The sequence below is a fragment of the Salvelinus fontinalis genome, chromosome 41 (assembly GCF_029448725.1).
Source record: "Salvelinus fontinalis isolate EN_2023a chromosome 41, ASM2944872v1, whole genome shotgun sequence".
In the NCBI taxonomy this organism is placed as follows: Eukaryota; Metazoa; Chordata; class Actinopteri; order Salmoniformes; family Salmonidae; genus Salvelinus; species Salvelinus fontinalis.
In genome coordinates, this window is record NC_074705.1 from 9,126,897 (window position 1) to 9,140,385 (window position 13,489).

The 13,489-nt window shown below is 48.5% G+C and overlaps 1 protein-coding gene across 2 annotated transcripts in view; it reads left to right on the forward strand.

Moving 5' to 3' along the window:
• Positions 1-13,489, forward strand: part of LOC129840645 (glutamate receptor ionotropic, NMDA 3B-like) — a 94,204-nt gene that overhangs the window by 66,628 nt on the left and 14,087 nt on the right. For both annotated transcript variants that reach the window (XM_055908664.1, XM_055908665.1), the window contains exons 3-5: positions 3,762-4,427; positions 4,569-4,741; positions 13,068-13,489. The exon at positions 13,068-13,489 is cut by the window's right edge and continues 90 nt beyond it. In XM_055908664.1, coding sequence (XP_055764639.1) covers positions 3,762-4,427; positions 4,569-4,741; positions 13,068-13,489 — 1,261 coding nt within the window. The remainder of the gene's footprint in view (positions 1-3,761; positions 4,428-4,568; positions 4,742-13,067) is intronic.

The following is a 13,489-nucleotide window of genomic DNA, read 5'->3' on the forward strand; positions in this document are numbered from 1 at the left end:
GAAATTTTATAGTGTCAGTGTGCTGTTCTGTCAGACAACAGTGGTGTTTTTATGAGGCTTTAACGCCCTACAGTAGAAAATAAATGTCTTTATGGTTAATTGAGTGTGTGTGTGTGTGTGTGTGTGTGTGTGTGTGTGTGTGTGTGTGTGTGTGTGTGTGTGTGTGTGTGTGTGTGTGTGTGTGTGTGTGTGTGTGTGTGTGTGTGTGTGTGTGTGTGTGTGTGTGTGTGTGTGTGTGTGTGTGTGTGTGTGTGTGTGTGTGTGTGTGTGTGTGTGTGTGTGTGTGTGTGTGCGTGCGTGTGCGTGCTCTTGTGGATGTGTGTGTGGATGTAATTTTCCTGTATTTAAATGTCTTTTTTTACTGGTAGAAATCTAATAAACACAACATCACCCGTCAATATTAACTGTGAAATTAGATTTGGACATTTTCATTGCGAGTGTGTGAGATAATGTGAAATAAGATTTGGACATTTTAAGTGTGTGTACGTGTGAAATAAGATTCAGTCATTTTAAAGGTGTGTGATTGGCTATAAGCCCAGTAATGTGTATCGCTGTTCTCATCAGCAGGTCTGTGTGGGCTAGCATGGTATTATACTGAGATAAAGACCATTTACCACATAGGCTGCAGCCTTGAGTGTGTGTTTGTGTGTGTGTGTGTGTGTGTGTGTGTGTGTGTGTGTGTGTGTGTGTGTGTGTGTGTGTGTGTGTGTGTGTGTGTGTGTGTGTGTGTGTGTGTGTGTGTGTGTGTGTGTGTGTGTGTGTGTGTGTGTGTGTGTGTGTGTGTGTGTGTGTGTGTGTGTGTGTGTGTGTGTGTGTACACGTGTGTCTGATTAAATGTAATTAATTTTAAATCCAGAATATTGTATTAAACGCCTGGAGGCGTGAAGAAATGAAGAGTAAATAAACATGAGCTGTTTAGCATAATTACACAACAACACTGGTTGGTTAGCCATCACACTCTGTATTAAACTATACTGGATTATTTAGCTAGGTAGCGGCAGTGTTCCCTTCCCAATGGAGCTCGAAAGCAGTCACAGGTACTGTACCTTACAGAATGGAACCCCCTCCATCCCTCCACCCACCCTCCCATCCCTCCATCCCTCCATCTCTCCACCCTCCATCCCTCCATCTCTCCATCTCTCCACCCTCCATCCCTCCATCCCTCCATCTCTCCACCCTCCATCCCTCCATCCCTCCATCCCTCCATCTCTCCACCCTCCATCCCTCCATCCCTCCATCTCTCCACCCTCCATCCCTCCATCCCTCCATCTCTCCACCCTCCATCCCTCCATCTCTCCACCCTCCATCCCTCCATCCCTCCATCTCTCCACCCTCCCATCCCTCCATCCCTCCACCCTCCCACCCTCCCATCCCTCCATCCCTCCACCCTCCCACCCTCCCATCCCTCCATCCCTCCACCCTCCCACCCTCCCATCCCTCCATCCCTCCACCCTCCCACCCTCCCATCCCTCCACCCTCCCATCCCTCCATCTCTCCACCCTGCCACCCTCCCATCCCTCCACCCTCCCATCCCTCCATCTCTCCACCCTGCCACCCCTCCATCCCTCCACCCTCCCATCCCTCCATCTCTCCACCCCTCCATCTCTCCACCCTCCCACCCCTCCATCCCTCCACCCTCCATCCCTCCACCCTCCCATCCCTCCATCTCTCCACCCCTCCATCTCTCCACCCTCCCACCCCTCCATCCCTCCACCCTCCATCCCTCCACCCTCCCATCCCTCCATCTCTCCACCCCTCCATCTCTCCACCCTCCCACCCCTCCATCCCTCCATCTCTCCACCTCTCCACCCCTCCATCTCTCCACCCTGCCACCCCTCCATCCCTCCACCCTGCCACCCCTCCATCCCTCCACCCTCCACCCTCCATCCCTCCACCCTGCCACCCCTCCATCCCTCCACCCTTCCACCCCTCCATCCCTCCACCCTCCCACCCCTCCATCCCTCCACCCTGCCACCCCTCCATCCCTCCACCCTGCCACCCCTCCATCCCTCCACCCTCCATCCCTCCATCCCTCCATCCCTCCATCCCTCCACCCTGCCACCCCTCCATCCCTCCACCCTGCCACCCCTCCATCCCTCCACCCTCCATCCCTCCATCCCTCCACCCTCCCACCCCTCCATCCCTCCACCCTGCACCCTCCATCCCTCCACCCTGCCACCCCTCCATCCCTCCACCCTCCCACCCCTCCATCCCTCCACCCTCCCACCCCTCCATCCCTCCACCCTGCCACCCCTCCATCCCTCCACCCTCCCACCCCTCCATCCCTCCACCCTCCATCCCTCCATCCCTCCACCCTGCCACCCCTCCATCCCTCCACCCTGCCACCCCTCCATCCCTCCACCCTGCCACCCCTCCATCCCTCCACCCTGCCACCCCTCCATCCCTCCACCCTGCCACCCCTCCATCCCTCCACCCTGCCACCCCTCCATCCCTCCACCCTGCCACCCCTCCATCCCTCCACCCTGCCACCCCTCCATCCCTCCACCCTGCCACCCCTCCATCCCTCCACCCTCCATCCCTCCATCCCTCCATCCCTCCACCCCTCCATCCCTCCACCCTCCATCCCTCCATCCCTCCATCCCTCCACCCTCCCATCCCTCCATCTCTCCACCCCTCCATCTCTCCACCCTCCCACCCCTCCATCCCTCCATCTCTCCACCTCTCCACCCCTCCATCTCTCCACCCTGCCACCCCTCCATCCCTCCACCCTCCCACCCCTCCATCCCTCCACCCTGCCACCCCTCCATCCCTCCACCCTGCCACCCCTCCATCCCTCCACCCTCCCACCCCTCCATCCCTCCACCCTGCCACCCCTCCATCCCTCCACCCTCCCACCCCTCCATCTCTCCACCCATCCATCCCTCCATCCCTCCACCCTCCCACCCATCCATCCCTCCATCCCTCCACCCTCCCACCCCTCCATCCCTCCACCCTCCAACCCCTCCACCCATCCATCCCTCCATCCCTCCACCCTCCCACCCATCCATCCCTCCATCCCTCCACCCTGCCACCCCTCCATCTCTCCACCCTCCCACCCCTCCATCCCTCCACCCTCCCACCCCTCCATCTCTCCATCCCTCCATCCCTCCACCCTCCCACCCCTCCATCCCTCCACCCTCCCGCCCCTCCACCCATCCATCCCTCCATCCCTCCACCCTCCCACCCCTCCATCCCTCCACCCTCCCACCCCTCCATCCCTCCACCCTCCCATCCCTCTATCCCTCCCATACCTCCATCCCTCGATCCCTCCACCCTCACATCCCTCCACTTTCCCATCCCCCCATCCTTTCATCTCTCTTTCTATTTTTCACACATTGTTCCACCCCACACCGAGCTACCGACTTTTTCGTACAACCCCCACACCTCCGCTGAGTTCAAACACTATGGTATCTCACACACACCTGTACACCCCCCATGAGTATATGTATAAATACTGTATTAATTCAGTCGTGTCTCTGAAGACTTCTAGCAGATTTCCCTGCTCCGTCTACATTCATAAGGTGTGTGTATGTGTTCCTTACTGAACCCATAGATACTGTATACATATGCAACATCCCCTTGACTTTGCCTGTAGGCGTAAAGCAACAAGACATGGTTGGAAAGTAGAGTCTGGAAGAAGGTAGCACACTCAGGAGCCTTTCACTCCATTCAACAACATTCAATATTTATGAACATCACTCTATGAAAGTCTTGCAGAATGGTTTGGTTCTAGTAACATTCTGTTCTCTCTCTCCCCCTAGAACCGGTTCCATCTCCAAATGTCAGTTCGTGTTCCACCCTCTCGCCTGGCCAACCTTCTGCTTTCTGTTCTCCAGGGGGTAGAGGGGGAGACAAAGGGTGAAGGGAGAAGACAGGGGGGAGGCAGGGGTCAGGAAGGGGGTAGAGGGGGAGTCGCTGTGGTGTGTCCTGGATGGGAGGAGAGGGGGGAGGGACTACTGAAACATCTAGAGACACAGAAAGGAACAAAATGGAATCTACTGGATATCATCAACCTTACACATATAGGAGGAGAGGAGAGGAGGGAGGAGAGAGGGAAGGAGGAGAGGAGGGAGGAGAGAGGGAAGGAGGAGAGGAGGGATGAGAGAGGGAAGGAGGAGAGGAGGGAGGAGAGAGGGAAGGAGGGAAGAGGGGCTGAGAGAAGTGAAGAAACAAGTGATGAGACCAGAGAAGACAAGAGGGAAGCTGAGGTCTTGTCTCTCCTCTCCCGTCGTCTTCTTCGCTCCGCCTCTCCTCTCTCCTCCGTGGTCATCCTTGGTTCCGACCCAGAATGTCTCTCTTCTGTCCTCCGCTGCGCCCAGCGTCTCGCTCCCTCGCTCCCCGCGCTGCAGTGGATTATGGGTAACCCTCTGTCACCTGACTCTCTCCTCTCGCTGGGCGGGCCCCTCGGCCTATTGGCTTATGGAGAGGTGATTATTAATTGGTTGATTTATTAATTCATTGATTTGGTTGGTTGGTTGATTGATTGATTGGGTGATTCATTGATTGGCTGATTGTTTTATTTTATTTGACATTTGAAAACACATTTTAAAGTGTGTGTATGTGTCTAGGTGGGTCGTAAGCCCATCACCTTCTACATTCGAGACGCGCTGCGGTTGATTGGCCAGGCGGTGACGTCGGCCAGTGAGGTGAGGCCAGACCTGGCTCTGATCCAGAACCTGGTCAACTGTTACGACAAACCTAACAAAGAGGAAGTGCCCTCGTCTGGACAGTACCTGGCCAGGTAGATATATTGTACACACACACACATATACACACACGCACATCTCTCTCCCCTCCTCCAGCCATTGGCACCAGATGATAGAATGGAGTCTGAGAGGACCTGTCCCATTTTTAATTCATGCCAAGCCTGAGAATACACAGGCAGACCTGGACAGATTGTAGATAGACTGAAGGCTTGGGACTGTGGCTAGATTAGCTTTATACAGCTATACGAAGCTTTATTGACACCATTACAAAGACAGGAAGAGTGTTGTGTCTGACATCTTTACATAGATAGAGCCAGTGTTGTGTCTGGCAGCTTTACATAGATAGAGCCAGTGCTCTGTCTGACATCTTTACATCGATATAGCCAGTGTTCTGTCTGACAGATTTACATAGATAGAGCCAGTGTTCTGTCTGACAGCTTTACATAGATACAGCCAGTGTTCTGTCTGACAGCTTTACATAGATAGAGCCAGTGTTCTGTCTGACAGCTTTACATAGATACAGCCAGTGTTGTGTCTGACAGCTTTACATAGATAGAGCCAGTGTTCAGTCTGACAGCTTTACATAGATAGAGCCAGTGTTCTGTCTGACAGCTTTACATAGATAGAGCCAGTGTTCTGTCTGACAGCTTTACATAGATAGAGCCAGTGTTGTCTGACATCTTTACATAGATAGAGCCAGTGTTCTGTCTAACAGCTTTACATAGATAGACCCAGTGTTCTGTCTGACAGCTTTACATAGATAGAGCCAGTGTTCTGTCTGACAGCTTTACATAGATAGAGCCAGTGTTCTATCTGACAGCTTTACAAAGATAGAGCAAGTGTTCTGTCTTACAGCTTTAAATAGATATAGCCAGTGTTCTGTCTGACAGCTTTACATAGATAGAGCCAGTGTTGTGTCTGACAGCTTTACATAGATAGAGCCAGTGTTGTGTCTGACAGCTTTACATAGATAGAGCCAGTGTTGTGTCTGACAGCTTTACATAGATAGAGCCAGTGCTCTGTCTGACATCTTTACATCGATATAGCCAGTGTTCTGTCTGACAGCTTTACATAGATAGAGCCAGTGTTCAGTCTGACAGCTTTACATAGATAGAGCCAGTGTTCTGTCTGACAGCTTTACATAGATAGAGCCAGTGTTCTGTCTAACAGCTTTACATAGATAGAGCCAGTGTTCTGTCTGACAGCTTTACATAGATAGAGCCAGTGTTCTGTCTTACAGCTTTATATAGATAGAGCCAGTGTTGTGTCTGACAGCCGTACATAGATAGAGCCAGTGTTCTGTCTGACAGCTTTCCATAGATAGAGCCAGTGTTGTGTCTGACAGCTTTACATAGATAGAGCCAGTGTTCTGTCTGACAGCTTTACATAGAGAGACCCAGCGTTCAGTCTGACAGCTTTACATAGAGAGACCCAGCGTTCAGTCTGACAGCTTTACATAGATAGACCCAGTGTTCAGTCTGACAGCTTAACATAGATAGAGCCAGTGTTCTGTCTGACAGCTTTACATAGATAGACCCAGTGTTCAGTCTGACAGCTTAACATAGATAGAGCCAGTGTTCTGTCTGACAGCTTTCCATAGATAGAGCCAGTGTTGTGTCTGACAGCTTTACATAGATAGAGCCAGTGTTCTGTCTGACAGCTTTACATAGATAGACCCAGTGTTCAGTCTGACAGCTTTACATAGATAGACCCAGTGTTCAGTCTGACAGCTTTACATAGATAGAGCCAGTGTTCTGTCTAACAGCTTTACATAGATAGAGCCAGTGTTCTGTCTGACAGCTTTACATAGATAGAGCCAGTGTTCTGTCTGACAGCTTTACATAGATCGAGCCAGTGTTGTCTGACATCTTTACATAGATAGAGCCAGTGTTCGGTCTGACAGCTTTACATAGAACCAGTGTTCTGTCTGACAGCTTTACATAGATAGACCCAGTGTTGTGTCTGACAGCTTTACATAGATAGAGCCAGTGTTGTCTGACATCTTTACATAGATAGAACCAGTGTTCTGTCTGACAGATTTACATAGATAAAGCCAGTGTTCTGTCTGACAGCTTTACATAGATAGAGCCAGTGTTTTGTCTGACAGCTTTACATAGATAGAGCCAGTGTTGTGTCTGACAGCTTTACATAGATAGAGCCAGTGTTGTGTCTAACAGCTTTACATAGATAGAACCAGTGTTCTGTCTGACAGCTTTACATAGATAGACCCAGTGTTGTGTCTGACAGCTTTACATAGATAGAGCCAGTGCTCTGTCTGACAGCTTTACATAGATATAGCCAGTGTTCTGTCTGACAGCTTTACATAGATAGAGCCAGTGTTCTGTCTAACAGCTTTACATAGATATAGCCAGTGTTCTGTCTGACAGCTTTACATAGATAGTGCCAGTGTTGTGGCTGACAACTTTACATAGATAGAGCCAGTGCTCTGTCTGACATCTTTACATAGATAGAGACAGTGTTGTGTCTGACAACTTTACATTGATAGAGCCAGTGCTCTGTCTGACATCTTTACATCGATATAGCCAGTGTTCTGTCTGACAGATTTACATAGATAGAGCCAGTGTTCTGTCTGACAGCTTTACATAGATACAGCCAGTGTTCTGTCTGACAGCTTTACATAGATAGAGCCAGTGTTCTGTCTGACAGCTTTACATAGATACAGCCAGTGTTGTGTCTGACAGCTTTACATAGATAGAGCCAGTGTTCAGTCTGACAGCTTTACATAGATAGAGCCAGTGTTCTGTCTGACAGCTTTACATAGATAGAGCCAGTGTTCTGTCTGACAGCTTTATATAGATAGAGCCAGTGTTGTCTGACATCTTTACATAGATAGAGCCAGTGTTCTGTCTAACAGCTTTACATAGATAGACCCAGTGTTCTGTCTGACAGCTTTACATAGATAGAGCCAGTGTTCTGTCTGACAGCTTTACATAGATAGAGCCAGTGTTCTATCTGACAGCTTTACATAGATAGAGCAAGTGTTCTGTCTTACAGCTTTAAATAGATATAGCCAGTGTTCTGTCTGACAGCTTTACATAGATAGAGCCAGTGTTGTGTCTGACAGCTTTACATAGATAGAGCCAGTGTTGTGTCTGACAGCTTTACATAGATAGAGCCAGTGTTGTGTCTGACAGCTTTACATAGATAGAGCCAGTGCTCTGTCTGACATCTTTACATCGATATAGCCAGTGTTCTGTCTGACAGCTTTACATAGATAGAGCCAGTGTTCAGTCTGACAGCTTTACATAGATAGAGCCAGTGTTCTGTCTGACAGCTTTACATAGATAGAGCCAGTGTTCTGTCTAACAGCTTTACATAGATAGAGCCAGTGTTCTGTCTGACAGCTTTACATAGATAGAGCCAGTGTTCTGTCTTACAGCTTTACATAGATATAGCCAGTGTTCTGTCTGACAGCTTTACATAGATACAGCCAGTGTTCTGTCTGACAGATTTACATAGATAGAGCCAGTGTTCTGTCTGACAGATTTACACAGATACAGCCAGTGTTCTGTCTGACAGCTTTACATAGATACAGCCAGTGTTCTGTCTGACAGATTTACATAGATACAGCCAGTGTTCTGTCTGACAGCTTTACACAGATACAGCCAGTGTTCTGTCTGACAGATTTACATAGATACAGCCAGTGTTCTGTCTGACAGCTTTACATAGATCGAGCCAGTGTTGTGTCTGACAGCTTTAAATAGATAGAGCCAGTGCTCTGTCTGACATCTTTACATCGTTATAGCCAGTGTTCTGTCTGACAGATTTACATAGATAGAGCCAGTGTTCTGTCTGACAGCTTTACATAGATACAGCCAAGTTTCTGTCTGACAGCTTTACATAGATAGAGCCAGTGTTGTGTCTGACATCTTTACATCAATATAGCCAGTGTTCTGTCTGACAGCTTTACATAGATAGAGCCAGTGCTCTGTCTGACAGCTTTACATAGATAGAGCCAGTGTTGTGTCTGACAGCTTTACAAAGATAGAGCCAGTGCTCTGTCTGACATCTTTACATCGATATAGCCAGTGTTCTGTCTGACAGCTTTACATAGATAGAGCCAGTGTTCTGTCCGACAGCTTTACATAGATACAGCCAGTGTTCTGTCTGACAGCTTTACATAGATAGAGCCAGTGTTCTGTCTGACAGCTTTACATAGATAGAGCCAGTGTTCTGTCTGACAGCTTTACATAGATCGAGCCAGTGTTGTCTGACATCTTTACATAGATAGAGCCAGTGTTCAGTCTGACAGCTTTACATAGATAGAGCCAGTGTTCCGTCTGACAGCTTTACATAGATAGAGCCAGTGTTCTGTCTGACAGCTTTATATAGATAGAGCCAGTGTTGTGTCTGACAGCCGTACATAGATAGAGCCAGTGTTCTGTCTGACATCTTTACATAGATAGAGCCAGTGTTGTGTCTGACAGCTTTACATAGATAGAGCCAGTTTTGTGTCTGACAGCTTTACATAGATCGAGCCAGTGTTGTGTCTGACAGCTTTACATAGATAGAGCCAGTGTTCAGTCTGACAGCTTTACATAGATAGAGCCAGTGTTCTGTCTGACAGCTTTACATAGATAGAGCCAGTGTTCTGTCTGACAGCTTTACATAGATAGAGCCAGTGTTCTGTCTTACAGCTTTACATAGATATAGCCAGTGTTCTGTCTGACAGATTTACATAGATAGAGCCAGTGTTGTGTCTGACAGCTTTACATAGATAGAGCCAGTGTTCTGTCTGACAGCTTTACATAGATAGAGCCAGTGCTCTGTCTGACATCTTTACATCGATATAGCCAGTGTTCTGTTTGACAGATTTACATAGATAGAGCCAGTGTTCTGTCTGACAGCTTTACATAGATAGAGCCAGTGTTCTGTCTGACAGCTTTACATAGATAGAGCCAGTGTTGTGTCTGACAGCTTTACATAGATAGAGCCAGTGTTCTGTCTGACAGCTTTACATAGATAGAGCCAGTGTTGTGTCTGACAGCTTTACATAGATAGAGCCAGTGTTTTGTCTGACAGCTTTACATAGATAGAGCCAGTGCTCTGTCTGACATCTTTACATCGATATAGCCAGTGTTCTGTCTGACAGCTTTATGTAGATAGAGCCAGTGTTGTGTCTGACAGCTTTACATAGATACAGCCAGTGTTCTGTCTGACAGCTTTACATAGATACAGCCAGTGTTCTGTATGACAGCTTTACATAGATAGAGCCAGTGTTGTGTCTGAAAGCTTTACATAGATAGAGCCAGTGTTCAGTCTTACATCTTTACATAGATAGAGCCAGTGTTCTGTCTGACAGCTTTACATAGATAGAGCCAGTGTTGTGTCTGACAGCTTTACATAGATAGAGCCAGTTTTGTGTCTGACAGCTTTACATAGATAGAGCCAGTGTTGTGTCTGACAGATTTACATAGATAGAGCCAGTGTTCTGTCTGACAGCTTTACATAGATAGAGCCAGTTTTGTGTCTGACAGCTTTACATAGATAGAGCCAGTTTTGTGTCTGACAGCTTTACATAGATAGAGCCAGTTTTGTGTCTGACAGATTTACATAGATAGAGCCAGTGTTCTGTCTGACAGCTTTACATAGATAGAGCCAGTGTTCTGTCTGACAGCTTTACATAGATAGAGCCAGTGCTCTGTCTGACATCTTTACATCGATATAGCCAGTGTTCTGTCTGACAGCTTTACATAGATAGAGCCAGTGCTCTGTCTGATAGCTTTACATAGATAGAGCCAGTGTTCAGTCTGACAGCTTTACATAGATAGAGCCAGTGTTCAGTCTGACAGCTTTACATAGATAGAGCCAGTGTTCTGTCTTACAGCTTTACATTTGTAGAGCCAGTGTTCCGTCTGACAGCTTTACATAGATAGAGCCAGTGTTGTGTCTGACAGCTTTACATAGATCGAGCCAGTGTTCTGTCTGACAGCTTTACTTAGATAGAGCCAGTGTTCTGTCTGACAGCTTTACATAGATAGAGCCAGTGTTGTGTCTGATAGCTTTACATAGATAGAGCCAGTGTTGTGTCTGACAGCTTTACATAGATAGAGCCAGTGTTCTTTCTGACATCTTTACATAGATAGAGCCAGTGTTGTGTCTGACAGCTTTACATAGATAGAGCAGTGTTCTTTCTGACATCTTTACATAGATAGAACCAGTGTTCTGTCTGACAGCTTTACATAGATAGAGCCAGTGTTGTGTCTGACAGCTTTACATAGATAGAGCCAGTGTTCTGTCTGACAGTTTTACATAGATAGAACCAGTGTTGTGTCTGACAGCTTTACATAGAACCAGTGTTGTGTCTGACAGTTTTACATAGATAGAACCAGTGTTGTGTCTGACAGTTTTACATAGATAGAACCAGTGTTCTGTCTGACAGGGCCAGTGTCTATTACAAAGTACTGGAAGTTAGACTTCCAGTAGGAAAGGCAATTAACCGCCCAATACCTGAGGGAGAGAGGGATAGAAGGAGTAGGGCGGAAATGAGGAAAGGAAGCAGGGCTTTTTCAGAGTTAAACCTACAAACACTTCGGGAGTTTGTTGGAAACATAACCAGATTGCAGATACTGTGTCTGTCTGTCTGTCTGTCTGTCTGTCTGTCTGTCTGTCTGTCTGTCTGTCTGTCTGTCTGTCTGTCTGTCTGTCTGTCTGATCACACTGACAAACAGAGTTGTAAAGGTCCCAACCACCCACAGCTGTGTGTTGATGATGACATGGCTGTGAGTCATAGCAGTATCCACTGAGATTTAAGTCACAGACTAATAACATGACAGACCTTGGTTTCTGCAAGAAGCATAAATGGTCTTTACGTTTTCTCACCAAAGTGTGTGAAGCTACACGCTGTCGCTCGGCCTTCTTTCTGTTTAGAACAACATTCCACTACAACACTTCAACCCACAATATGGAGCGGGGTGAAAGAGGAGAAGGAGAGGAAGGAGAGAGGAGGAGAGGAAAGGAGAGAGGAGCAGAGGAACGGAGTGAGTAAAGGAGAGAGGAGGAGAGGAAAGGAGAGAGGAGGAGAGGAGGAGATCAAACAGGGTGTTGTTATCTTAGTGACATCGACCATACAACCCTTCAATAGACACAGCTGCCAAATCAACTGAGAGAGAGAGAGCAAGAAGGACAGCGTGAGAGAGAGAGATAGAGGGGGAGAGAGGACAGAGAGATAGAGAGAGAGAGAGGGGGAGAGAGAGGCCTCTAACCAGTCTGACATCTGATGAGTCAGTTGGGCTGTAAACAGGACACACTCTCTATAGGTACATTGATATTCAGTGCGGAGTGGAGGGTAGATGTGGGTTAACGACCTCAGTATTAATTCATAGTTTTAATGTTTCCTCCTCTGCTGTCAGAGTTAATGGAAGGAAGTCACCATCAGTCACACACACTCTGCAGTTACACACACACACACACACGCACACACACACACACACACGCACGCACGCACGCACGCACGCACGCACGCACGCACGCACGCACGCACGCACGCACGCACGCACGCACGCACGCACGCACACACACACACACACACACACACACACACACACACACACACACACACACACACACACACCATGCATTTTGAAATGTAAAACAGTTTTAGGAGTTTTAATGAACCATTATAACTTCCAGACTCAACCCAATGATCCCTGCATTGTTAATATTCAGAAGGTTCAACACCCAGGCATCACCCAACGATCAACCGATAACCTAAACATCGGCCAATGACTAACCAATGACCCAGACATCGCCCAACAATCCATGCATGGTTAAAATTCAGACGTCACCCAACGATCCCCGCGCGGTTGGATACCCAGAGCAGATATATGTGTGAGAGTTAATCGTGCGTACCAATGTATTCCATGGTAAAGCAGCGTTAGGACTGGGTGGAGACTGAGAGGAATATTAATGATGTTGGGGCCAGTTAGATAGAAACAACCACAATGAACTGCATTAACTCATAGTAATAAGAACATTCTGTGTGTGTTTTTATGTCTGTCTGTCTGTGTGTGTGTGTGTGTGTGTGTGTGTGTGTGTGTGTCTGTGTCTGTGTGTGTGTTTTATGTTTGTCTGTGTGTGTGTGTCCGTCCGTCCGCGTGTGCGTGTGCGTGGGCAGATAGACAGAATTTCTCTCTCTCTCGCTACTGCATTAACTTAAAATAATGAGACTGACTGGAACAGCCAACCAATTATTACACCCAGCCAATCGGAAAGAACAGACTGGGTATCTGTATTTCTACATGTTCAAACTATAACTTCCCCTCTCTCTCCCTCACTTTCTCTCTCGCTCTCTCACTTTTTCTCTCTCTCTTTCTCTCTGTCTCTCTCTCTCCTCTCCAGGTTCCTCTCCAACACGTCGTTCCAGGGTTCTACGGGCGCGGTCCGTGTGGCACCTGCTCTCTCCCAGGTCCTCTCCTCCCAGCTGTACCACGTGTGGAGCCTGAAGAGAGGTCCTCTTGGCCAGCCGTCCTGGGTCACCGTGGCCCACTGGACCACCGGGCGCCTACAGCTGGACGAGGGGGTGTTGGGGCTGGGGGTCAGGGCTGGCCTGGGGCTAGGCCTGGGGAGGAGGACAGGGTCCGGGTCTGGGTTAGGGGTCCCGAGAGGGGATAGGGACAGAGACAACAGTCCTGGAGGGAGATGGAGGCCGGGGCTACAGATGGCGGGCCGGAGATTAAGGTTCGTGACCCTGGTGGAGCATCCCTTCGTGTTCACTAGAGAGGTGGATGAGGATGGGCTGTGTCCCGCTGGTCAGCTGTGTC